Source organism: Miscanthus floridulus, chromosome 3 (genome assembly GCF_019320115.1).
Source record: "Miscanthus floridulus cultivar M001 chromosome 3, ASM1932011v1, whole genome shotgun sequence".
Taxonomy (NCBI): Eukaryota; Viridiplantae; Streptophyta; class Magnoliopsida; order Poales; family Poaceae; genus Miscanthus; species Miscanthus floridulus.
Genome location: NC_089582.1, coordinates 131,510,614 through 131,536,589, shown reverse-complemented (window position 1 = coordinate 131,536,589; position 25,976 = coordinate 131,510,614). Strand labels below are relative to the sequence as shown.

The window sequence follows — 25,976 nt, the reverse complement described above, 5'->3', positions numbered from 1 at the left end:
GGCGGCTATTGGCACCTGTCGATCGTAGGAGTTTCAAGAATCAAGACGATGGGCGACAGTGCATCCGGAAACACGGCACCATTGCTTCAGACAGGACCAGTTTCTTTTCTATGGGGGAAGGAAGTTCAGTACTTTGTTCCCCGGTCGTCAGTCAGTCAGGCGAGCTGCCTTTTCCAGCTGCCATTCACTGAGCGGTGAGCCCATGAAAACAGGTGTCCAACACTCCAACAAGCTGCTCATTCTGCTTGATGTTCAAGTCCAACCACCGGCCGGCCAACCTTAGGATTGGTCGCACCGTCAGCTGCCCTGTTCCTGTGATGTGTGAGCCGTGTGAGGTGTCTCCAAGTCCAAGGCAGCTCAAGAAGGGGGGGCGCCGTTCTGCAGCAAAGCAAAAGGTATGTGTTTCCTTGGAATATCAATGCTTAAAAGATGTTCCGGTTTTCTGGAAGACCGTGAGGGGATCAGGGAATTGTTGGGTTAGGTTGGCAACTACATCATCCGGAGATTATGTTAATCTGATGGTAATGGAGTACCTTTTTGTTGAGCTGACCGCCTATAGAAGAAGTGAGCCCTGTGCCCCTGTCAACAGAGCGCCAAAAGTTTTGCTTACAGACAGCGTAGGGTCCAACTATCCTCTGTTATATGGTTCTGAATTTACACTGGGAGATGGGGAAATCAAAAGGCACGAAAGTTAAGAGTGTATCATGCTAAAGTATATGTAAATTTACTTTAAATCGAAATCAACAAAGCGTTTGTAGTCCAACGGTTAGGATAATTGCCTTCCAAGCAATAGACCCGGGTTCGACTCCCGGCAAACGCATGTTTTGTCCCGTGGTTATGTCGTCATAGGAGGTTTCCTTTCTTTTGGACAATTGGACTTTTGGTGCGCATGTTACCTTGGGCTTCAGGCCCGTGGGAATCCTCGATAAACGGCCATTACACTCGTCGAAGGAACCATGCGCCATGAGAGTGAAGCAGGTTGAAGATGTAAAGACATTGGGCCATGTAAACCACCAACAGGCGCAACAGAAGCCCATGAAGGGGTCTTGTTGTGTGTCTCGGTGACTCCATCCCTCTTGCGCCATGCCGCATTGCCGCTAGCACCAGGCCACCAGCAGCTGCTACCTGCTATTGTGCAACTGGACGTAGGCGAGTGAATCTTTCATCACCCATACTTCTTTGATTGCTTTTGTTTATTTGTATGGACGTAATTAAGATAGACAGTTCCATAGGAGAATCATACATGCAACATCAAACAAAATTGCTTACTACAGCGTATGTGCTAAGTTTTTTAATCTTAAAAAACATTATAATTACAAACTAAATATCCATTTTAGTTTCTGATTACGCCATTGTGTTTGTTACAATAAATGCTTTAAAACAAGACCTACTTACGTATATTTAGATAAAAACTATTTGAAGGACATTTTTCTCTCGGGATAGAATATTCTCTCTTTATTGTGTAGGGATAATGTTCTATGTTTTACGACAAATTACTATATCTTCGTAACAAAAATATTCTAAGTTCAAAGAGAATAATATTCTAGATTTAGGATAATACAATTAAGTTCGGGTAAATGATATTTCGTAATATTCATATCCAAGGTTAAGGTAAATGACATTCCATAATATTCGGGTCTAGTCTAGAAAAGAGAACATCTAATTAATAGAATGAAAACAATTGAAATATATCATCAACTATTCCATGGATATTATACAAATAACCTAAATTAAGTCATTTATCGCTACTTCGTGAACAATAAAAAAATACACCATGTAACATCTCACTTATGAAAAGCTGTGCGCGGCTGCTGCGGACACTTCCTCTGTTGGTGCTACGGTGTTATGTGAGGTGGCTTGCAGCCGAACAGCAATAGCTGCTGAAACACACCATGGATAATAATATGTTGACAACTCAAAAAGGAAAAAGATTTATCGTAGTATGCCGAAATTTGGGTGCGAATGGCCTTGGACCTCGAACCGGGCCACAGCCCACAGGCTTGCCCTTTTTTGCTTTAACGTGCTCACGCCCAGCACCCAGGTGGGCCATCAGTAGAACTGCATTAGTTTTGGACCGGCTGAGCCCACTGCATTCTCGTTTGATCAATCTTTGATCTCAGCAGTTGGTTTGTGAATTCCCATAAAAAAAAGCAGTTGGTTTGTGAATAGCCTGGAAAGAAGTTAGTTTCTGAATTAGAGATTCCTCTTTTGTCCAGAACTTGCCCGGACAAGCATTTTTTTTAGCACTGAGAAGAGGAACAAGAGTTGCGCACTGTTTCGGGAATTCCCTAGAGATCTCAGTTCACTCACCTCTCCCGTTTGACAAATGACGACCTCCTCCCAGACCGGCGAGCGGCGACCGCCGGAGTGCCGCTCGCGCTCGCCCAACTGTCGGTCGATGCGTTGGCTTCCTAAGTTTGAGCCACGATGGCAACGTGTGGGCACGAGCACGACTCGCAGGCGACAGAAGTTGCGATTCCAGATCACAGGGGAGAGCAGCAGCATTGCAAGTGGCGATACGTGTGTGGATCAAATTCTTGGATCAAATTCTTGGATTTCACTTTCTGTATTATTACCGCTGCACATGAATGTTACTCTCGGAAGAATGTTGCACATGACTCGGACGGCATTAGCGTCTGCAAATGTAAGGACACGACGACAGAGCGAGTACAGCCCGCAAGTTTGAAGTTTGTGCTCCGTTTACAACGAGAGTGTGATTCTTCTGTGATCTCACTTGCTTTGGTAACGAAATTAGGGTTTGCATTAGCATTATTTAAATGATGTGCTCTTTGGCCGATGAAACGCTTTTGATTAGGACCGGGAAGAAACAAGGTATGCTTACTGGCGGGGCCGCTCCTTGATGTGATGATGATGAAAAATGGAATCTGCTTGACTTGTATGCCTTTGCCTGTAGCGACGTCAGTGAAAGAGATGCGCACGCCTAGCTGTAATATGCTCTCTGAAACGTGTGAACCATGGTGAATATCGTGCTTTATGTTACGAGAAGGGTCTTCATGAACGCGACGACTGTGGAACTGGAAGGTGACAGTCTTAACTGTTGACTGTTGAGGTAGCTGTGAGACCTACCGACGACCGCGATCGAGTGAGTCCCCCAGCATGGACTTTGAAAAATAATCTACGTACTTACAGTACATCCCAAGTAAGAAAATTACATCGTCCTCAGGTAGAGGACGGGTCGCGAGTCGTGACTGTGGTAATTTTCTTACTTACATAGTCCTATGGCGAGGAGAGAAAAAAAATGCACCGTGGGCCACCGCGGGTCCACCACTGTCCAGAATGCAAGTAGCAGCTCCGCTTCCGCACATGTCTGAGCATTCTTGGGCCTGGATGTTGAGCGGTGGACCGTGGTCCCGTACGCCTCCTACTAGACTTTTCAAACGAGGCTTCCTGTGGGGCCCACGTTCCCAAAAGAGGTCAATGGCCCCACACGGACCAGCAAACACGATCCGCACACTTGGGCCTCGTTTAGTTTTGCAATCTGGACACTGTAGCACGTTTTGTTTGTATTTGATAAACTTTATCTGATCATGGACTAACTAGGCTCAAAAGATTCGTCTCGTGATTTATAACCAAATTGTGCAATTAGTTATTTTTTTTACCTACATTTAATGTTCCATGCATGCGTCCAAAAATTGATGTGATGAAGAGAGAGTGAAAAAACTTGGAATTTGGAGGTAATCTAAACGAGGCCTTGTTTTTTTGGGGTTCTTGCCAGCCGACTTGGCGACCTGCATGCGGCTAGCTACCAAATCTCACCGGACAGCGGGTGTGTGGTGTGGGTCTTATCCCGGCAACGGTGATGAGCCATCCTAGCAGCAGTGGTTGACCCGGGCGTGGCTGGCATTGACTGGCGCGCGCGGTGGGAAGCAGCGGCACATGCCGGCGCAGTACACACGTCTTGGGCTTGACCTCAGCAATGTGTGGACATGGACCCGATCGCTCTCGTCGTCCCGGTGACGCACGCAGTTGACCTCCCCTAGGACCTACTGTAGCTCCGTGCCTTCATGGGCCAAGGTCTGTCTCGTCGCGTACGTATCTCGCTCGATCGTTGACTCCACAAATCCCATGCCCTCTCCGTCCTTGCCAGCTACGAGCAGTATAGGTATGATCGCGCTAGATGGATGGGGCCAGGCCCGCGGGACCAGCGGCAGAACGAAGCAACAAGGAAGCCCTGTGGCCAACTTGTACGTATATTGCTTTGACCAACAAGCTATACTCACCCTGTTCGCTGGTTGGTTTCAGCCAGCCCAAACCAGCCAGCCAACAGTGTTTTTCTCTCACAACAAACCAGCACCAGCCAGCCCAAACCAGCCCAGAAACCAACCAGCGAACATGCAGCAGTTGTATGCCTGTACGTACTACGTACATACAAAAGAGATTTGGAGGAACAAGAGCTTCGTTCATCGATCGGTACAATAATGCCATTTTGCCGTGTGCTTTTAATTTGTGGAGTAGCAGGCCTGCTTGTAGCAGCACGTAGTATATATGGAATGGAAGGAAGCATGCAGTGCCATTATTCGCTCTTGTGTAACCTATAGGCTATAGACAGGCAATGATTAACGTACTATGTCCCGATATGCATGCATAAGGCACCACGCTACCAGTAGATGCAATTAACCCAATATTCGTCCCGTTCGATTTACCCCATATTCGACTTATTTGGCTTGTTTTTTCAGTCAAAATAGTATTTTTCTCTCACAATAATTCAGCCAGAACAGTGTCTTTCAGCCAGTTTCAGCCAAGATTCAGACCAGCGAACGGAGCCGATCACTGTGGTAAAAACGATCATAATGCAGCTGCCAGCAATAAGGAGACCCGACGACACAGTAGCGGGAACGTCCTTGTCCCTCTCCCAGCGGCGACGTCGACGGCTGCGTCCTGGCGCACCGATGACCGTTGCATCCCACACAGGCATGCTGGCGTGACTCTGCGCTAGCTAGCTTGCCGAGTTGCCTTCTGCCGCGCGCGCGCTCCGGCGTCGCCGTCGCCCGCCTCCTTTGACTCCGCGTCGGCGTCGGCGTCGCGCGCGCTCCGGCGTCGGCGTCGCACGCCAAGTACAGGGACAAAATTGTTTGCTTGTGCCATGAGGATCGGAAAGAAGCAGCTAGCTAATTTTTTTCGTTCAAACAATCTTTGTTCATAACCACCGGTAGTGCTAATCAATGACATGTATGTATAAGGATCGGAACAAAAACAGCGTTTAACTGCGGCTCGCATTGCTGGGCTTCCACCATTTGTGTGTTTGGTGGGCACTCGGCAGAGACGCAAACGCCGCCGGGGCACACAAATGAGCTGATGGAGGAGCAGGAGCTACCTTTGTTAGTTTGATCTCCACCAATTATTCTAACGGTTAATTGGACTCTTGGATCCACGTCCTGATCGGGGTCGCCCAACCGCTCCATGGTTGGTTGGCCCCCGTCGCACAGCACCATAAAAGGGAGGTGTGGGCCGGGGCACACGGTACGAGGTTACCCTGAGCTACCAGGCGTCCCACCGACCATTCTCTAGCGCTAACCGATCTAGAGAGACGGTGCTGCCAGCGACGGGAAGCCGCCACCGACTTCACCGTTGCCTCTGCATCGTCACCACTACGCTGGACTCCACCGCGCCGAGCTTTCTGAATAGTTATCGAAATTATGGCAGTAAAATTCATGCCATATTTCGAGGAGAAGAATATTAAGATTAATTAAGAAAAATACTCTTCATTAAGAGTGAGATAAAGATTAATTAAGAAAGATATTCTTCATTAAGAGTGAGATAAAGACCGTTGGAGGAGTACAACGATTACAACAATAATATCCCTAAGCAGAGAAATAGCTAAATTCCTGGATCTTTTAAAGTTCCGACAGGAAAATAGCGTAGTCAGTCTCAAAGATGTTAAGGTGGTGCTTAAAGCGCCATATGAGAGTTTAACGGATTAAACCCAAAATAAGATGTTTAAAGATACACTATCTTTAGAAAAGATGGGAAGATCTGGGGGAGCATGATATGTAGAGGTATGTAGAGACCTAAGACTTGAAGAGAAGCGGGATTACGTGCCCACTTCAGTGATTCAAACAACGAATTTCTTAATACCTGTTGATGTTGTATGACTTATACAACACCTGTTGTTGGATCTTCGTAGAAGATGAATAATGTAAACAAGAATCTTATGATACAGGAGCCTATAGAACCAACTGCCTCTTGGCAATGAAGAGCAACAACAACCCCATATGAAAGTACCAGTAGCTGAGGCCCTAGAAGGTCTCAAAGAATTAGTAAACTAGGTTTTCCAATGACTATGAAGCCTATGTTAGTAAAGAAATTTAAATGGATGGTGATTCCACCTCATTTAAAGAAACCATGAGAAGCGTTTACTCGTTTAAATGGCAAGAAGCTATGGAAGTTGAAATGAATTAGGTCAATACCAACGATGTTTGGGACTTAAAAGTAATTTCCAATGAAGCCAAAACAGTAGGCTGTTAATGAGTCTACAAGACAAAATGTGACTCCAAAGGGAATGTAGAAAGATGTAAAGTTGAAATAAATTCGATGAGTACCAACGATGTTTGGGACTTAGAAGTAATTCCTAATAGAGCCAAAACAGTAGGCTGTTAATGTGTCTATGAGACAAAATGTGACTTCAAAGGGAATGTAGAAATATATAAAGTATGACTTGTGGCAATATGCTTTAAGCAAAGAGAAAGAATAGATTATAATGAGAGTTTTCTCTCCAGTCTTATGTAAGTATTCTTTTAGAAACATAATGATGTTAATGGCACATTACGATTTAGAGTTACATCAGATGGATGTAAAGACGGTATTTCTCAATAGGGATTTATATGAAAACGATTACATGGCACAACCCAAAAGGTTTTATCGTGGACGAAAAGAACATATGAGATGCCGCATGTAGAAATCCATTTATGGGTTAAAAGTAAGTCTCTAGACATTAGTGTTGAAGTTGATGAAAACAATGAGAAAATTTGGGTTTTAAAGAAAATAAGAAGGACAATAGCGTTTATGCAAAGCTCAAGAATGGAAAATTCATTTTCCACAACCTATGAAGATGACAGTCTACTCACTAGTAGTGATGTTGATCTGTCATTGGAGAAGAAGTTTTATCCTCAAGTTTTAATGTGAATGATCTTGGTGAAGCGTCATTGATTCTAGGAATCAAAATTCACCGAGATAGAAGAAAATTGGGTATTAGGACTATCGTAAAGGCATACTTAGAAAAGATTCTAAAGAAATAAAGTATGCATGCGAGTAAACCTATGCCTGCTCCTATAGTAAAGGGTAATAGATTTGAGAACTTTAAGTGTTCCAGGAATCGATATGAGATTGATCAAAAGAATATAGTTCCATATGCTTCAGCTGTTGGAAGCTTGATGTGTGTACAAGTACAAGTAAGAACTTATCCTGATGTAGTTTATGTATCTGGGATATTTTGGCAAAAGTCCAATCCAGGTATAGATCACTGGAATAGAGTTGAGAATCTCTTGCAATTTAGCAAAGTATTATAGGCCTCATGCTGGGTAAGAAAGAACAAGAACTCTCAAATAGTTGAGGGTACAAATGTTAAGTTTTGGCGAGATGTGTAGTGAAATCCACAGCAGTTGTTAACACTCGCAGTTGGAGTATTATTGTGGAAAAGCTCTAAAGAAAAAGTTACGGTGTCATCAGTGATGCATATCATAGTATAGCTTGACATGAGACTTAAGGAATAGGCAAAAGGAGGTTAAGGGGATTTGTACCCGGATTTAACAATGGTAGACAACAACAATAACCATTTAAAATTAGTTAACTCCTAAGACAACAGGTTAAGTGTGCTGCCAAACACATTAACACTAAGTTATATGTTGTAAAGGAAAAAATCCAGAACCATTTTGAAAGCATTGAGCACATAAGTACCGAGTAAGTACTTGCGGATCCGTTTATCAAAGGCTTACCACCCAGTGCGTTCAGAGAATACATAGTCAACATGGGTTTATGGGAAAGTCTATGATTTCTGGATACTAAGGGCCTAGTTGTGTATCTGTTTCAAAATAGAGATGTGCGTTATAGCTGTTTAATCTAATGACAACAGGCCGTGACGATAAGGCACGCTCTATGCACTGATCTGTGATGGAATGGAAACAAGATAAAGTAAGTAAGTTAAGTTTAAGGAATAAGGTGAGATCAATGGGGAGAATGTTAGTTTGATCTCCACCAATGGCCCCTTGGATCCGCGCCTTGATGGGGGGCGCCCAACCGCTCCATGGTTGGTGGCCCCCCGTCGCACAGCACCATAAAAGGGAGGTGGGGGCCGGGGCACACGGTACGAGGTTCCCCTAAGCTACCAGGCGCCCCACCGACCATTCCCTAACACTAACCGATGTAGAGAGACGCCGACTTCACTATCGCCTCTGCATCGCCACCACTACGCTGAACTCCACCGCGCCGAGCTGCCACGACACCGGCGTCCACGCCGCTGCGGCGCCACCAACTACGCTAGGGCGAAGTACAGGAATAAGTTTCTCCATCTAAGTAAGAATTTTATACTAGAACATTTCAAGCTGGCGTCTGACGAGTACGTATGTAGCCGACCGGCCAAGGCAGTCTCATACAGTGTTGGGCCATCATGGCCCTGTTCGCTTCTCTTATAATCCGTCTTTTTAGCTGGAACAGTGTTTTTCTCTCACAACAAATCAGCCCGAACAGTGTTTCGACTTGTTTTTTTAGCGAAGCGAACGGGGCCCATTGTGCCCGAGCCGTGTTAAATAATGCCTCCATTCATTCGTTCATTCGTTTCGTCCAAGTCCAACTGCTTCCATGGACGCATTTGGTCGGTGAGCCCAAAAAGTCGCGCAGTGTGCATCCTAAATGTGGGCCAGCATATATACCAGGGCTTTAGAACCTACCACTAATTTTGTCAGTTCTGGATTTGTGGTTGCCTAGCTAAGAATGTTTAGCAGAGCACCATCAGGATCGAAACAGGATTATTCCATCCACCACGAGAATTTTCGGTAGGTGGAGATTATATTGGTTTCTTCAAGTCGAGTATAATCTGCAAAGCATGGTGTTGCTTGTTGTCTATTCCGTCGTGGCAGTAGCCGTATTGGTGCCTCCACCACCAGCAGATAGCAAACACCTATAGAGACGAAACCATGTGAAGTCATTCGCCATACACGAGTGCTAGCTGCTTGATCTGTGTAACCGAAAGACTGGTATACACACACTGGCATTGGCAACGGCCCGGCGTGATCTCAAAAGATGGCAGTCCTACCTACTCTTCTTCTGTGCAACCTGCTGCCATGCAGCCCAGCCAGCCAGTCAGCCAGGCTAGTTCGGCTTGGTCAGGTTTTGAGCAGCGCCACCTGTCATATCGGCTGGTAGTGCCACGTACCCATGTCTAAATTAAACACGATCAAGCAAGAACCAGATTCTCCGCTAATCCTGGTACGCACGGCGTGTGATCTGTCGCCGAGTCATCAGCGCACAATTACTCTCGGAATGGCGTGGAGGTGAATCGGATAACAACGCCAGCCCAACTCGCGCGTGTACGTTAGACGCTGGACGGCGGCGATATGCCCGGTTCGGCTCGGCGGCTCGCCATCGACGGAAAGCAGCGCGACGCCGTGTCCACATTAATGGCCGCCGGGTCTTTCCAGGAAGGAAAACGGGGTCGGTCAGTCGCAGCAGCTGTAGCTCTGGATAAAGATATATCCACAGGGGCCACAATTAATGAACGGGCAAGCGCCAACCAGCGGAACGGGAGTACGGGGACGCTGCGCTCCGCTGCTGAAAACATATTGCGGTCCACCCCTCCGGTTCGTGGCCCTTTCACACGGAGGCCCCCCTCTCCCCCGCCTATAAATGCCCGCCCGCTCCTCCCCGGTTTCGGCACTCCCATTCGGCCATTCCTTCGTCTCTTAGCTCTCAGGCGCTCGTGAACACTCCGATCTCCGTCCGTCCGTCTCTGTGATTTGGTTCTCTTTAGCGTAGGCTTTTCCGCGAGTAGCAGCTTCTTGCGAGGCAGTCTTTTGCGTCTTCCTGCTTGAGTTGGTTGGGTCGCGATGGCCGTCGGCGTGGTGGTGAACGCCGGAGGGGGCAAGGACTACCCCGGCAAGCTCACCATGTTCGTGCTCTTCGCCTGCATCGTCGCCGCCACCGGCGGGCTCATCTTCGGATACGACATCGGCATCTCCGGTACGGCGCCGAGCACCCCCCCCCCTCTCTCTCTCTCTGCCTCTCTCTGATTGATTTTCTTGTTCGCTGTTTTTTCCGTGGTTGTGGTTGAAGAGAGGGAAGAAAAACGGCAGTCCTTGTTTGCTTCTCGCACGCTGCTCTGTTCTTGCGATTTGCGAATCAGGCAGGGTATTTTCTCGGGCGCAGTTCACCTACCGCCCCGGTCGGGAGACTGGACGCATGGTTTCAGAGCGTCTTTTGCGCATACATACAAAACTGCGATATTCCCCTCGTTTTCTTTATTTCCTTTTACCAGATTCTTGCAAACCCAAGAAGAATCTTTCCATGCATCACCTCGCCATCTTTCATTTTTTATTATTCTAAAAAAAATCTTTCATTTTTGTTTTTATTTCCACCAGACAGCAGACACTACTAGTGGTTCTTTAAGTTAATGATAAAGAAAAAAAGATTATCCAAGATCATTCATTCCCCCCAAAAAAAATACTGCAATAGTCTTTCAAGCAAAACCAGTACTAAAAAAGCAAAGAAAATAGGTTGCTGACGTGTTTGTGCAATGCTGTGGTCGAGCAGGTGGCGTGACGTCGATGAACCCGTTCCTGATGAAGTTCTTCCCGTCGGTGTACCACAAGGAGCAGGAGGCGGAGCGGAACCAGAGCAACCAGTACTGCAAGTTCGACAGCCAGCTGCTGACCATGTTCACGTCCTCGCTCTACCTCGCCGCGCTCGTGGCCTCCTTCTTCGCCGCCACCGTCACCCGCGTGGCCGGCCGCAAGTGGTCCATGTTCGGCGGCGGCGTCACGTTCCTGGTGGGCGCCGCGCTCAACGGCGCCGCCAAGGACGTGGTCATGCTCATCCTCGGCCGCGTCCTCCTCGGCATCGGCGTCGGCTTCGCCAACCAGGCCGTCCCCGTCTACCTCTCGGAGATGGCGCCCGCGCGCTTCCGCGGGATGCTCAACATCGGGTTCCAGCTCATGATCACCATCGGCATCCTGTGCGCCAACCTCATCAACTACGGCACCTCCAAGATCAAGGGCGGGTGGGGGTGGCGCGTCAGCCTGGCGCTCGCGGCCGTGCCGGCGGCCATCATCGCCGTGGGAGCGCTGTTCTTGCCCGACACCCCCAACTCCCTCATCGACCGGGGCTACACCGACGACGCCAAGCGGATGCTCAAGCGCGTGCGCGGCACGGAGGACGTGGAGGAGGAGTACAACGACCTGGTGGCCGCCAGCGAGGAGTCCAAGCTCGTAGCGCACCCCTGGCGCAACATCCTGCAGCCGCGGTACCGGCCGCAGCTCGTCATGGCCATCGCCATCCCCATGTTCCAGCAGCTCACGGGCATCAACGTCATCATGTTCTACGCGCCCGTGCTCTTCAAGACGTTGGGCTTCGCCGACGACGCCTCCCTCATGTCCGCGGTCATCACGGGCCTCGTCAACGTCTTCGCGACCTTCGTGTCCATCGTCACCGTGGACCGGCTCGGCCGCCGCAAGCTGTTCCTGCAGGGCGGCACCCAGATGCTCGCGTGCCAGATCGTCGTCGGCAGCCTGATCGGCGCCAAGTTCGGGTTCACCGGCGTGGCGGAGATCCCCAAGGCGTACGCGGCCATCGTGGTGCTCTTCATCTGCGCGTACGTGGCCGGCTTCGCCTGGTCCTGGGGACCCCTCGGCTGGCTGGTGCCCAGCGAGATCTTCCCGCTGGAGATCCGGTCGGCGGGGCAGAGCATCAACGTGTCCGTCAACATGTTCTGCACCTTCATCATCGCGCAGGCGTTCCTCCCCATGCTCTGCCGCTTCAAGTTCATCCTCTTCTTCTTCTTCGGCGCCTGGGTCGTCGTCATGACCATCTTCGTCGCGCTCTTCCTGCCGGAGACCAAGAACGTGCCCATCGAGGAGATGGTGCTCGTGTGGAAGGCACACTGGTACTGGGGCCGATTCATCCGCGACGAGGACGTGCACGTCGGCGCCGACCTCGAGATGCCCTCCGCCAACGGCAACGGCAAGGTCGGGGCCGGCAAGCTCGGCGGCATGCAGTAGCCATGGCGGCGCCTGGGCGTCCCTCTTTACTGCTGATGCCTGATCTACTCATACAGTACTCCATTATTCTTGGGTCTTAGCGGGAAATTTGAAACTTTAAGGATTCATCATCACTGTATTATAATCGTCTCATTAGGTATGATGACTGGATGATGACGAACAGTCAACTAGTCTTCGTCTCCTGTCTTCTTTTTTCTTCCTTTTCTATTTGTGCGGGATACTCAATGTGCGGTATAATTATATTTGGATCCGATCAAATCAAATATGAATATCAATTGCAAGTGGCAACTGCAGAAGCTCTGGATTTCCCGTGCATGGATGAATGCTGACGACCACTGGTACTGACTTTCAGATCCACGGCAATTAAAGCCATTTGCATAAAAAAGGGGAAAATTTAACGCTCATTATTTACTATCCCTGTTTTCTTACGTGTCATATTAGGTTTATCCTAATTCAAATATTCTTAACTTTGACCATTAATTTTAAAAATCCCATTTAGTTCCACAGCATATGAACAATATATTATGGAAAATTTTCTCATAGTGAAATCAGAAAACATATGTTGTTAACCTCTAATCTTTTTTTTAAATGATGTTCAAAGATATAAATATTTGACATAACGCAAAATTAATACGCCATGCAAAAAAAATGGATTTTTTCACACAATAATCAAAATGTGTGAGCATGAGTTTACATAGACTTTGGGAAAATAGGAAAAACATTGATTTGTTCAAGCATTTGATGAGCCATTTCACCGCGGCATGAGTTTCCTCCTCAACGTTTAGGGCCTCTTTGTCATGATTTCTAGCTTCTCCACCAACTTAATAAGAAATATATTGACAAATATGCATGTGAGGGGTGGCTTGTGAAGCCATTTTGTGCCAGGAAGCCGAAGCCATGAAAAAGGCCCCGTTCGTTTCGCTGAAAAAAAACCAGTCAAAACGCTGTTCCAACTAATTTGGTGTGAGAGAAAAACACTATTCCGGCTGAAAAAAAATAAGTTGAAAAATACAGATTACAAGAGAAACGAACAGAAAAAAAAAGCTTTTCCTGGCTCGTCCATGGTCCCCACATATTCAAACATAGTAGAAGTAGCCATCAAGTTCTCATAAATTACAAAAAAATGCCATTGACCACTCATGCCTTCTCCAATGCACACCGTGTACTGTGGTCTCAAGCTCCGCGTCTGCTCTCTCCGTCCAGGATCACATCAACTGTTAGCCTTGCGGTGCCGCAGAGAAGCCTGCAGAGGCGCCGAATGCCTGGACTGACAAAAGGCTGAGGCATCCAGTAGAGCACGCGTTGCAACGAGAAAATAGCCTCCACACTGTACAAAGGGGACCACAGCAGTCGAGAGCATCCAATCGTGTGTAAACGAGACCAAAGCAGTCTGTTTGGTTGGCTGGTTCGTATCGTTGCTGGTTCGTGAAGAAGTATTGTTGGCTGATTTGTGTGAGAGAAAAATATTATTCCGACTGAAAATTTACGATCGTTTACGACAAACCACGGCCAAACGAACAGGCGGTATAGTGATGCTTTCAACTGAGCTAGAGCAGAGACCACATGTGAGCAGTGGTTTGCATTGGAAAAAACATGAGCTCTTCCATCCAGCTTGTGACCAGCTTGTAAGTTCTGTACCTCTTGTTAGCTTGCGCTGGGGCTGCCCTCGTGTGTATAACCAGGTCATGTAGTTAGAAAAACTCAAATAATTTGACCTCTTCCATCCATTTCTCAAAAATATGAGAAGCTATTTTACCAGATGTTTTTCAAAGGTCTAGTTTTACCACAAAAGGTTATCATGTTGACAGACCAAAGCCAAGGCTATTTAAAAAAAAAAAACAGTGCCATACCATACGAGTTCTTAGGCCCCGTTTAGTTCCACCCAAAAACCAAAAATTTTTGCATAGTAACCGTCACATCGAATCTTGCGGCATATGTATGGAGTACTAAATGTAGACGAAAAAAAAAACTAATTACACAGTTAGCCGAGAAATCGTGAGACGAATCTTTTAAGCCTAAATAGTCCATAATTGGACAATTTTTGTCAAATAAAAACGAAAGTGCTACAGTAGCCAAAAGCCAAAAATTTCCGGAACTAAACACGCCCTTACTATAACAACAAGCTGGTGTGCCAGGAATCCCATAAGAAATGGTCACGGGACACGGATGAAGTTATAACATAGTGCCAAAAGTCAAATCGTTTAAAAATTGATTAAGTTAATAAAAATACTAATAGTGTCATTAGATTTAATATGGAATACTTATTTTGTATCATAAATATTAATATTTTTTCTATAAATTCGATTAAGATCTTAGGTACTCTGACTTAAGATAGAATTAAAAAATTGCATCCTTTGGAGGGTGGAGGTATTAGAGAGTTGGTATATTTTAGGTGACTGGATTTTTGGATAGTTACAGCCAACAATTCATAAAAGACAAATAGTACAATTAAAATGACAGCTCACAAGAGACAATAACCAATTTTAATTGCCAAATAATGACAAAATTGTATGTTGACTAAACAACAATAAAAAAATCAAACGCCTAACGTATAAAAAGTAGAGGTATTAATTAATGATTATGCAGTGGTGGGAAGCCTGGGTCAAGCAAGGGGAAGGCACGCCAGTGATGGAAAATCCTCCACAAATAACTAAATGGATTATTCAAATGCTTTTTTTATGAATTTCCCACCTTGAAAAAAGTCATAGATTCTTAGGGGATTTGAGTTTACATAAGAGGTCTAAGGGTGCTGCAAATGCAACAGACCATGTGTCTGTTTTTTTCCCCAATTTTGTTCAGTAAACGAATCTTAGCCGTTGCATCCACCATCGGCACAGTCTGCTCGACCATCTGCACGAGATGAAACGCGAGCCTCTCTTTGTTTGTTCTTTTTTTTCCCCCTGTTGCCCTTTTGTTTCACATCACGTGGAAGGGTGGAAGCTGCCGGCCGGGGTCCCTTTTTCTGGTACATTTTCGCGATGTTTCCGTAGTGTCTAAAGTAGAGAAGGCGATGACACCGTGCGCGTAGGACGGCAATGGTGTCACAACAATAAGTTCTGAAACGACGCTGCTTAGACTGTTAGACAGGATAACGTTGCCGTCAGCGTCAGTGCCACCGACCGGGCTGCTGCGCACCGTGAGATCGCCGCGCCGGCCGGGTCTCCAGGGTGCCGCGCTCCCACGGCACGCTGACACGCGGCCAAACCAACAGCTGTGTCCTACGTGTGCGTTATCCATTTCTCCAACTACCGATACGTACTACTTTTGCTGACAATTTTGATCCTCCAACGATAGCTAGCCGTCTTCTAGAAGACTAGAGTACAGCGTGTACCCCTGCTTGACGCAGTCACGTTGTTTGACGCCATTATTATACTACGGTCATCCAAGAGGAAATGCAAAACGCAGCACGCGTGATCTTGGAGTAGATTGCAAAGTAAAGGCAATGGCTTCCTGCATATACCGTGTGTGTGTGTATGGCGCGCTATCAAAGTAGCGTTACAATAGTGAAGGGCTTTGAAGGACATGAGGCGTATATAGGTCACGACAGAAATTAAACGATCGTGGTGAGGCGCCGGCCAACATGACGATGTAACGTCACGTCGTGATCTTTAGGGCTTGTTTGGATTCTCTCCTCGATCTTAAGTTTAGAGGTCTAAAAACTTTAGAGTATTTTAGCTCACTTTTAAGGTCTAAAGCTTTAATTTGAGGTGGACTAAAGTTCAGAGCTAATTTTAGACCAGATTCTCCTCTCCTCTGAAGTTTATAGCACTAAAGTTTAGAGAGGAGAATCCAAGCAGACCCTTGGTGAACATGCTAAACAATACTATTTCCATCATTTTCTTTGGATGACCACCACATATGCAAGTCATCAATAGCCACACCAAACCTCGGCCGTCCAAGAAAAACATGGGCACGTACATGTCCGTTTTATCCACGGCAGCAGCAGAACTAGTAGCGCGTCCATAGAAGCAGGAGCGAGAAGGTTCGTGGGTGGCGACTGGCGAGCAGCAAACCAAATCCACCGACTCGGCGATCCGAGAACGCCAACGCGATTAGAGATGGAGAGAGTAGTCCTGTGAAGCACCCCCTCCTTTTCCGCCAACTCGTCTTTGGGGCGCCGGCGCCCTGATAAAGATTGTTGTCTTATCCATAATGCAAATCGATCCAAGGCCGGCCAGTTCGTTTGATTTTGATGTCATCCGGGACCCAGGTGCTCTCGATCAGACGATCACGTGCTCCAGATCCACACCACCACCGGCAGTTCCGAGCTAGACGACATGCCTAGCTAGGCAGGCCCCTGCTGCCTGCGACATACGGTTTGGAGGGACGGCGACGTACGAGATCGAGTAGGAGGCAGCAGATGATCGTCATCTCCCTCGCGCTCACGGGTTCGTAACGGAGAAAGCGACCGAGGCGCCGTGGGAGGAGAACGAAAGACGTACGCCGCGTCGGCCGACGGAGGATCCGGATTAGAGATTAACACGGATTAATTGCGCCCACGCGGTCGCAATGTGCGTGGCAAACTTTTTCTCCAGCCTGCGAATTGAATCTGCTGCGACCCCCGCCCGGCCCGTAAACTAATTTTAATGTTACACGTCAAAAGGCAAAAAAGGTGGTGGTGGTTGTTGGCTGGAAGCTGCGGGTTACGCAAATGTGATCCGGATAAATTTGTGGATAGCCCTTTCGGCGGACGTGTAAAGGATGCATGCCATTTCGATTCGAGGGACACATACGTGACAGGATCCCATGGCGGGCTGTCCCTCCCTGCTACTACTCATCAGCACGCGCCGAGCCCTCTTCCGCCACGCACGCACGCGTTTAATTTTGGCCGGTTGGCGTTGCTTTGCATGCCTTCCAATCCAATGCAAGTTCCGACGGACGAGGGACGGTGCGCGCGCTGGCTGGAGCTGATTCAGCTGATCGCGCTTCACTCCCTGCAACACACGCGTACGCTATGACAGCAAGTCAGCGAGAGGGTATGATGTATGCTAGCTCACCGGTTCGGTTCCAGCGGGAAAACCGCGCGATCGAGATGGCATGAACCGTGAAAATCTCGTCCACAACGTGTCATGCTGATTCATGAAGGCATGCGTGGCAGCACCGCATGCCTGCCCGACCAGGGCGAGTGTGCGCAAAATTCCTTGTTGATGATCGGATATGAATCCATAGATTTCTGCCGCCTTTGGATGATCATACGGTGCCGGGATGAGAACGATCGAGGTGCATTTTGTCAAATGGATCAGACGGAAACGTTGGCGAGGATCCATCGATCGACGACGCTGCTGCTGCCTTCGTTGAATGAGCCTACAGAGAAAACAAGGGCGCTGCCGTAGCTGTTTAGTGCGGTGTTTGGGAGCCCCGGAAGTCAGTACCTGATGACTCGGCCAGCACCAGGAGGCGGATTTGATGCTCGCAGGAGTCGTCGGTCGCCGCACGAGTCCACGACCACAGCTGCGCAGAACGGAGTGGAGCCCTGCAGGGCCCAGGCATGTGGGTCATGGACACGGCGGCGACTCCCACTTCGATGGAATGGACGAAACGTGCCCACGCTAAAACTTTATTATTATCCAATGGCTAAGGATACTACTCCGTATCCTTCCTCCCAAATTATATATCACTAGTCCATCGACATGTACTCTTGCACGGGCTAGAATTTTGAAAGATGTACTTAATAAAATATTACTTGTATTAAATTGTATGTTTTTTATTTGTTTATTTTCTACAAAATAGACATTAGATACTTTGTAGTCTATATCTAATCATCATAAACTTATAATTACTTTTTTGTAAGGGACTGACTTGTATATTTTTCACGCATATTCATATTTTTTACTTTGCATGGCACCTTGTATATTTAAATATACAATTAGTTTGAAACCGTAATTTGGAATGGAGAGAGAGAGAGAGAGCGCGCTCTCTATTTCAGATATAAGGGACTCAAAAAAAAAAGTTTTGTACTGTAATAGTCAACAGGTATAAGGGACCCTGCTGTAGGTGTGCCAGACACTAGGTGTTACCAGGTGTTATACTACAACTACTATTCGTGTCTTTTCAACATGACACAGAGACGTCGTAGCGGACCCTAGGTGTTCTACTACAAGCACTCGGCGCCGTGCTTCCGAAACTTGTCCACGAGAACGCGCGCACGGGGTTGTGTGCTCCACGCGTTGTGCACATGCAACTAATTAACGCCTCGGGCGTCACCTATTCACTACTAGAGTTTGTCTACTACACAACTATGCGTTTTACGTAATTTCAGCACATGAATTTTTACACAACTATGTGTTTTACGCAATTTCAGCACATGAATTTTTTTACACCATAGGATTAAGATCCAACAGTCTCCACCTTTCTTCTACCTCCGGCCTCCACAGATCACAGATCACATATCACAATTTTTTTTCTATGGAAGGACAAATCACAGATCCGCCGCCGCCGCCGAGCTCGCCGATCGCCATCGCCAGCGCCGGTGGTCACCGGTGAGAAAGAGAGAGGGAGAGAGATACAAAAAAAAATCTATGTATTTTTTATGTTAAAACATATATGTGTTGTATATCATTTCTACATATAAAAGCTAGCGGGGGGGGGGGGGGGGGGCAGCGTTTCTCACACTACTACTCACCACTCACCGTACCAAGAAGCAAGGGGAGTGCACGCCTTGCTTGAAGGCGATGTGAAGAAAGGAGACGCATGTAGTAAACAGGGGCACATCTAGACGTGCCTGCAAGCCTCCGGACCCCTGGCGTGCGATGGACAAAGGGGCGGACCGTTACCTTCTTTCGTGTAGATATAGAGAGTAACTGACCGTTACTCAAATTTTTTGCTAGTTTCACCCCGGATGGACACCCCGAGAAGATGAACCGGAGAATGCTCAATGATAGGGATCGAATCCCATGTCAATCCCTAGATCCGTAGCATAGCACTCTCCTACGTCCTACCATCTCTCTCTCTCTCAATTGTAAGAACTCGATTGAGCATTTTAACACGAAAAACGTCAATGCTGGATGTAGGGCTTAAACGGCCAAACCAGAATAAACCCTTTGTGTTTTGAGAGCTAAACCACCGAAGACACACACAGACCCACGTCCGAATCATTGGATTACTATCGTGGAACAAAACCCATGATAGATAAGCTCTCCCCGTTAACTTTGTTCTAAGTTGAATATTTATAACTTTGACCATCGCTTTTAAAAAATTTATACATGTTAACAACATACAATTTATGCTTTTAGATTTATTATGAAAAATGCTTTCATAATATATACTTTATATGTGATGGAACTACATAGATTTATTAAAATTTGTTGTAAAAAAGATACAAGTATTTGGCTTAGAAGTTGGAACAAACCTAATACGACATATACAAAAGAACGGAGAGTATATGGTAGCTAATGTTTATTATCCTCCTGGTAAATTAACTAGATTGTCGGATGATCTCAAAGCTGCCGACGGCGTGACAAGCCTCATAATCGATCTGTGGCGAGACCGCAATTTTCTTTGCAGTACGCACTGAACACATGCAATCTTAATTAGCTCACGAAAAGTGTCTTTGAAAAACATATATCCTTGTTATATTATCCGCAACGAAGAGTACATCACAGAATCAGGAACGAGAAGAGCGTGTTGTAACAACTGTAAATAAACCAAAAAGCAAGTAAATCGAGCCACTAGCTGGACGGTCCATTTCCGCCACGCAACATGCATCTCTTCTTTACAACCGCAGCGGCACAGCGCGTTCGTTCGCGAGGAGAGGACGGACTACTGTGAAGGATGGCTCCCTTTCAGCCAAAAGGAGCATGCATGGATAGTGCTCCCATATGATTGCCGTCTTATCCTTAATACGATTTGGTCTGATCCGGGCCCCAAGCTCTTTCTCAGGTGTCGCGTGTTCTGAAACGCGGGGAAAGAGAAAAAGAAAAGAAGAAGGCCAGGGCAACTACAAGTACGACGCAGAACGTAACAGAAGAGGCCGGCACCAACCAGACCCACCTACAGGTGGCGAGTGGCGACGGAGCTAGCCCTGGAGTGCATGCGAGGTCACATGGATGACGGACGATTTCATTTCGAGCGACTGCGACGTACGACTACGCGTAGTTGAAGCTCTCCTGACCGCCCCTCATCTATCATCTCCTGATCTCCCTCACGGTCACGGGCTCGCAATGGGAAAGTGAGCTGAGGGGCAGAGTGTTCGAGGAGCGGGAAGAAGAAGCCGCGTCGTCCGCCCGTTGATCCGTCGGGACTAGGTTAGCGCGGATTTTAAGTTGCGCGGTGTGCGTGCGTGCGTGCGTGGCGCCACAACTTTCCACAGCCTACGAATCTGCCACCCCCTGCCGCCTGCGTAAAAAGGTAGTTGTTGTCTCGGCGTCGCGGATTACGCAACGTGACCCGGATAAATTTGTGGATAACGATAGCCTTGGTTTTCGTTTTCCTCCGGCGCGCGGATGTGGAAAGACAAGTGGTCGGTCGGTCGGTCGGCGCCGGCGGGCAGCAGCTCCCAGCTACCACCACCATGCCCATGTCCTTTAACTCCGAGGACAAGCGCGCGCGCACGTGACAGGATCCGATTCGGGGCCACCACGCCACCGGCCGCGCGTTTCGCGCGCACGGCATTCGTTGGGGATCTCGCTCATTCGTTGGCATGGGGCCATGGACTGCTGCTGTTAGTAGCCACAAACTAGTTCAACAAGGCCGTCGCCGCCGAGTTTGCTTCGTCAGCGCTGCGCTACTTTATCCGCACACGCTTTGACCACAGCTGCAGCCTGCAGGCGTTGGTTGGGTTGCCTTCCAAGCTCCGACTGACCGCTGACGGTCGGTGCGCTTGCTGGAGCTGATCGCGCTTCCCTGACCACTGCACAGCTGCAGCATACGGAGTATACTAGGACGGGGACAGCAACACTGCAACAGCGAATGCATTCATGTCATCGTGTAATGATGACGTTAAACGCACCCATACCATGGGTCCGCCACCGGTTCCGGCGGGAGATCAATCGTGCAGATCGTTATTTGCAACGTGTCACGCGCAAGGCATCGTGGCATGGCACGGTGGCACCACACGATGCCCTCCTCGAGCGAGCGAATGCGCACTGAATTTCCTTCTTGATCGGTAACGGATATGCACAAATTCCTGCCGCTTTTGGATCAGACGGTTCGGTTGCGGAATGGGGTTTTGTCAACCGGATCATCAGACAGACGGAAAACGTTGGCCACGCGAGGATTAATGGCGCTGCCTTCGTTGAAGCTGGGAAGGCCCTACGTACCGCGGAACTCAAGGACCTGATGAGTGATTACTCACCCAGCACCTGGAACTGATTTGATCGGGCAGAGCGGGTCCTCGTCCTCGACGGCGACGGCGACCGACCGCTGTGGTCAGCGGATTACTGGGGCGGTTGCCACGCTCGCTGCTCGGACGTCGCTTCGCACTCGCAGTGCGGACGAGGCAAGTGCGCCACGGCCCACGGCGGTCCGCGGACTGTGCATTGGTGGTGATCGGAGACACGGAGGAGTCGGCCACCTCACGGTCACCACCCCACGACGGCAGCTGTGTGTAGTAGATGGAGTGGACTCGCAGGTCAAGTTTCCGCGCCAGCAGATAGGCATGCGTCGTCGGCAGCCGCCCCTGCTTCGACGGAGTGGACCAACGTGCACTACATTTCTGTGTGATCGCATACATCTACAAGAGCTCGTAGTCACATACTCCTTGCTCCATCTGTCACCTCTTGTCTCTTGATTCAGATGCTAATCTACTCCACACATTTTAACAATGTTTATTATTGTATCTAATCTTAGTAAAATAAGAGTGATAAGAGAGAAACTATACCCTCATTAAGTACATCTCAATCCTTGATGGCTTACATCTATATTGGACGGTGCATTTGGCTAGAAAGAGAGAGTTGATGACGACTTGCCAGTTGCAACGTGAGAATGACATAATTTGGAGAAAAAAAAATTAACGCAGAATGATAACACCTGTGAAACAAATGGAGTAGCATTGGTTCTTTCTTACCAGCATCCACTTATTCCTTAACATCACTTAGTATATTTGTTAAGATAGCATAAAATGTTTATTTATTTTGTAACAAATAGTCTTAATACAGTAACAGTACCTAGAAGTTTTTGTTGTCCAACACAATTATTTTATATAATTGGTTCTGGACAAACTTCTAAACATAAAACTTTGTTTATATATATACAAGAAGAAAAGAAAAAAATAAAAGGAGAAAAAAAAGGTGAAACCCCCTCTTTCACTCCGAACGAACAATCGTAAAATAGAGTTGGTTAGTGTATAAAGCATCACACTGAAAAGTTGTCATCAGTCAATATATGTTAGTATATAAAACTTTGTCTTTTGGTCAAAGAAACATCATGCTCTCTTTTCCAAAAAAAAGAAAAGAAAAGAAAAGAAAGAAACATCATGCTAGAAAGTTGTTATAGATTGTCTATAAAATTATGCTCAAAATGGTATTTAAAAAGTTATGATAAAAATTTTGGTGATAAATTTGTCTATAAAATTAAATCAAGAACTACATTTAAAATATTATGGTAATAAGTTTGGCGGGACTGGGGCAGCCGTTGTCTGGTTTGTTGTTGAGCCAATGATCGATACTATGATGGAATTGGGGTCTAAACGACCAAACCCGCGAAATCAACAGGCCAGTTGGGGCCTAGAACGATTCAGTTGGGCTTGATGGGCCTCATCGAGTCACATGCCGGGCATCCTGGACCTCTTTATTCTGTTAGCGCTTTTTTCTTTTATTTTTGAAACAAATTCTGCTAAGTATTTTGGGCTTAATCTCTCTCTCCTTTTTTTTTTGCTGATGACTATTGAGCCTTGTCCTTTGAACCCAATGAGCCTGATTCTTCTTTCCTGGACAAGAAAGGCCTGGCCAATACCATAGCAAAATGCGTATTGTTGGAGTGGATTCGATTTAAACAGGACAATTGGCCCAGCACCAATCCAGGCCTCGGTAGCAGTCCAAAGTGCGGCGATGGCATCCATGTACGCCGACAGAGTGCTCTCAGCGGTGGACCGACCCACCGACGGTGACGATCAGGTAGGACGTCCATGCACCATCCGGTGCACGGCCGCACTCGCCACCACACGCGAATTGAAATTCGATCGCTGTCTCTCCCCTGGCACTGGCAGGCGACAGCTCCCCGCCCACTTCGTCTTGCGCAAGCCGGCCATTGTATTTGTAATTTTGTATCTGGACGATCAAAAAATTTCCATGGACTGCACCGTGGCGATCGCGCGGGATCAGCGAACGTGTAAAACTAAACCGGCAGCAAAATCCACCGCTGCACCGTGTCTAAACTACTCTTCCGCCGTCGGAGTAGTTCGCTAACGCCGCTCAGAAGATGCAATGCAGGCGCACCGCCGCGTAGCACACTGCTGTAACCCAGTGGCTCGATTGAATTGGATAACAGCAGCTGAAACGTGGCCTGGCTGTTTGTGCGTTAAACAAATCAGATGACCCCTCCGACGGCGGATCCAACCACTCGCCGACACAGTGGTCGTCGCGCCCACAAAACACACCGGAGCAAGCAAAGCATCATGCATCGTGAAAGCAAAAAAGGCGTGCTCCTCCTCTTTACATTCACTAAAGAACGCGACCACAAAATGTATAAGTACTCATGGAGTAAATTGCATCTCAGATCGCACTGAAGCAGTGGAAACTAAATTTAGCAAAAGTCAGCAGCAGAAAAAGGTAATAAATCGAAAAAAAAACAAAGGAAAGGCTGGAGGTTAGGCAGGCACGTAACACACATGGCAGCTACCCGGCCACAATCCAAGAGCCGAGAGGGGTGCGTGCTGACAGGCTGGTATCCTGTTGCCGTCGCCTCCGCCACGTTCCGTTCCACCTCTCCTCTCCACCCACCCCAACAGCGGCCCCACCAGTCACCACACCACCCAGAGGCCAGAGGCCACAGACACCTACTACTTTTACCTTGCGCGCCAAGGGCCAACGCGCTAGCGAGCTTACTAGCTTGATCCGTTCCCTTCGCCGCGACGTTCCTACCCAGCTGCTGGCGCCGGCCGCGTGCACTGCCGCACGGCAGCTCGCTCGCTCTGGTTACGACACAGCTACCACCACCCCACCAATGTCGCCGCGGCTGCTGGCGTGCTTCGGGCGCAGGGGCGGCGGCGCGACGGCGGCGGCGCCGGACGACACGACGGGCGAGGGCCAGCAGCAGGAGGCGGCGCCCCCGGGCCCGGTGCTGGTGGAGCTGTTCGCGTCGCAGGGGTGCGGGGCGTCGCCCGAGGCGGACGCCGTGGCGGCGCGGCTGGCGCAGGACTCCGGGGACGGCAGCGCTGCCGTCGTGGTGCTGGCGTTCCACGTCGACTACTGGGACTACCGCGGGTGGAAGGACCCCTTCGCGTCCAGCGCCTGGACCGTGCGCCAGAAGGCCTACGTGGAGGCGCTCCGCCTCGACACGCTCTTCACGCCGCAGGTCGTCCTGCAGGGCCGCGCCCACTGCGTCGGCACCGAGCAGGACGCGCTCGCGCAGGCCGTCCGCGACGCGCCGCGCTACCCCGCGCCCGCCATCAAGGTACGTAATTACTACCCATTTCTTGCACAGCTACCTAGCAGCGTCGATCGGGCATGTCCGATCTTGTTGCCACCACACCATGTGGTCTCCACGAATCTACAAGATCGTTCGACAGTGTTGAAACAAACTGTTCAGACAACTGTGGAGCGTCTCATAAGCCACTGTGCTTATGCTGGATCTGCAATCAACAATAATTCAGATCTGCCGACTGATGTCGTGTCACTGTCACTGGAGACAGAGCGTGAAACACACGACCTGATCTGATCTGTGTACCCGTGTGTGCAGGTCACGTTCCAGCGGCCGAACCCGGCGACGCTGCAGGCGTCGTTCACGGGCACGCTGCGCAGCCGCGTGGAGGGCCCCGGCGGCGCGAGCGTGCTGGTGGCGCTGTACGAGAACGGGCTGGTGACCGACTGCGGGCGCGGCGAGAACAAGGGCAAGTCGCTGCTGAACGACCACGTGGTGCGGCGCCTCGAGAAGGTGGCCGCCGTGCGGGAGGGCGCCTCGGCGAAGAAGACCGTGTCCGGCACCGTCCAGTTCCCGCTCTGGGACGGATTCCGCGCCACCAAGTGCGGCCTCGTGCTCTTCGTCCAGAACGCCGCGCTGCAGGTGCTCGGCGTCCAGCACTTCGACCTGCCCGACAACGTCTGACTCTGAGTTGGTGACGGCGGTGGGGTGCGCGCGCGTTGCGCCGGCTCGAGTGTTGGCTCCTTCGGCGGCGTGACATCCTTTGTATGTAGCGTTCGATTGGCGTGTGTGCTGTATCTGTATGTAGTACATCACTGGATGGTATTTAGAAGGGAACCTGAGTATTCTTTTCCATATATGTTCTGCATTATGGTAATGGATTTTCTGTTTTGTACTTTCTTTTCGTCAGCTTTGATTGCCTACTTTTACGCTGATCGCCTGATCCATATATGCATGTGCCTAGCTGTTCATGCGAAGCTGCCGTTGTGAATGGACAATGGAGTGGAATTTTTTTTGAAATAGTAATATTTTAATAAATAATTGCAGAACTAAGAGCTAAAATAAAAAATTGTGGTTATAGGATCCTGTCGGCGGTTCAATGTCCGATAGAGGCCTAATCGTCTGGCGGCTGGCCAATGACCAATGGGCTCCTATCGGCTTCTCAATAGCCGACATATTCTGCCACATGTATCATGGTCGGACGCCAATGTGGAATATCGGCCATCCACCGGCCGA

At 48.5% G+C, this 25,976-nt stretch overlaps 2 protein-coding genes and 1 non-coding gene across 3 annotated transcripts; all 3 read left to right on the top strand.

The window, feature by feature from the left end:
* Nucleotides 1-748: 748 nt before the first annotated feature.
* On the top strand, nt 749-820 carry TRNAG-UCC (transfer RNA glycine (anticodon UCC)). Its single transcript has one exon. It is a non-coding gene; the product is annotated as a tRNA-Gly (tRNA).
* Nucleotides 821-9,883: 9,063 nt separating this feature from the next.
* Nucleotides 9,884-12,499, top strand: LOC136542456 (sugar transport protein MST6-like). The gene is made up of 2 exons (XM_066534886.1): nt 9,884-10,191; nt 10,762-12,499. Exons 1-2 carry the CDS (start codon nt 10,059-10,061, stop codon nt 12,222-12,224), a joined length of 1,596 nt encoding a protein of 531 aa, XP_066390983.1. The 5' UTR covers nt 9,884-10,058; the 3' UTR covers nt 12,225-12,499.
* An 11,651-nt stretch (nt 12,500-24,150) lies between these two features.
* On the top strand, nt 24,151-25,635 carry LOC136546969 (uncharacterized). Its single transcript, XM_066538924.1, has 2 exons — nt 24,151-24,773; nt 25,059-25,635. Exons 1-2 carry the CDS (start codon nt 24,324-24,326, stop codon nt 25,422-25,424), a joined length of 816 nt encoding a protein of 271 aa, XP_066395021.1. The 5' UTR covers nt 24,151-24,323; the 3' UTR covers nt 25,425-25,635.
* Nucleotides 25,636-25,976: the final 341 nt, after the last annotated feature.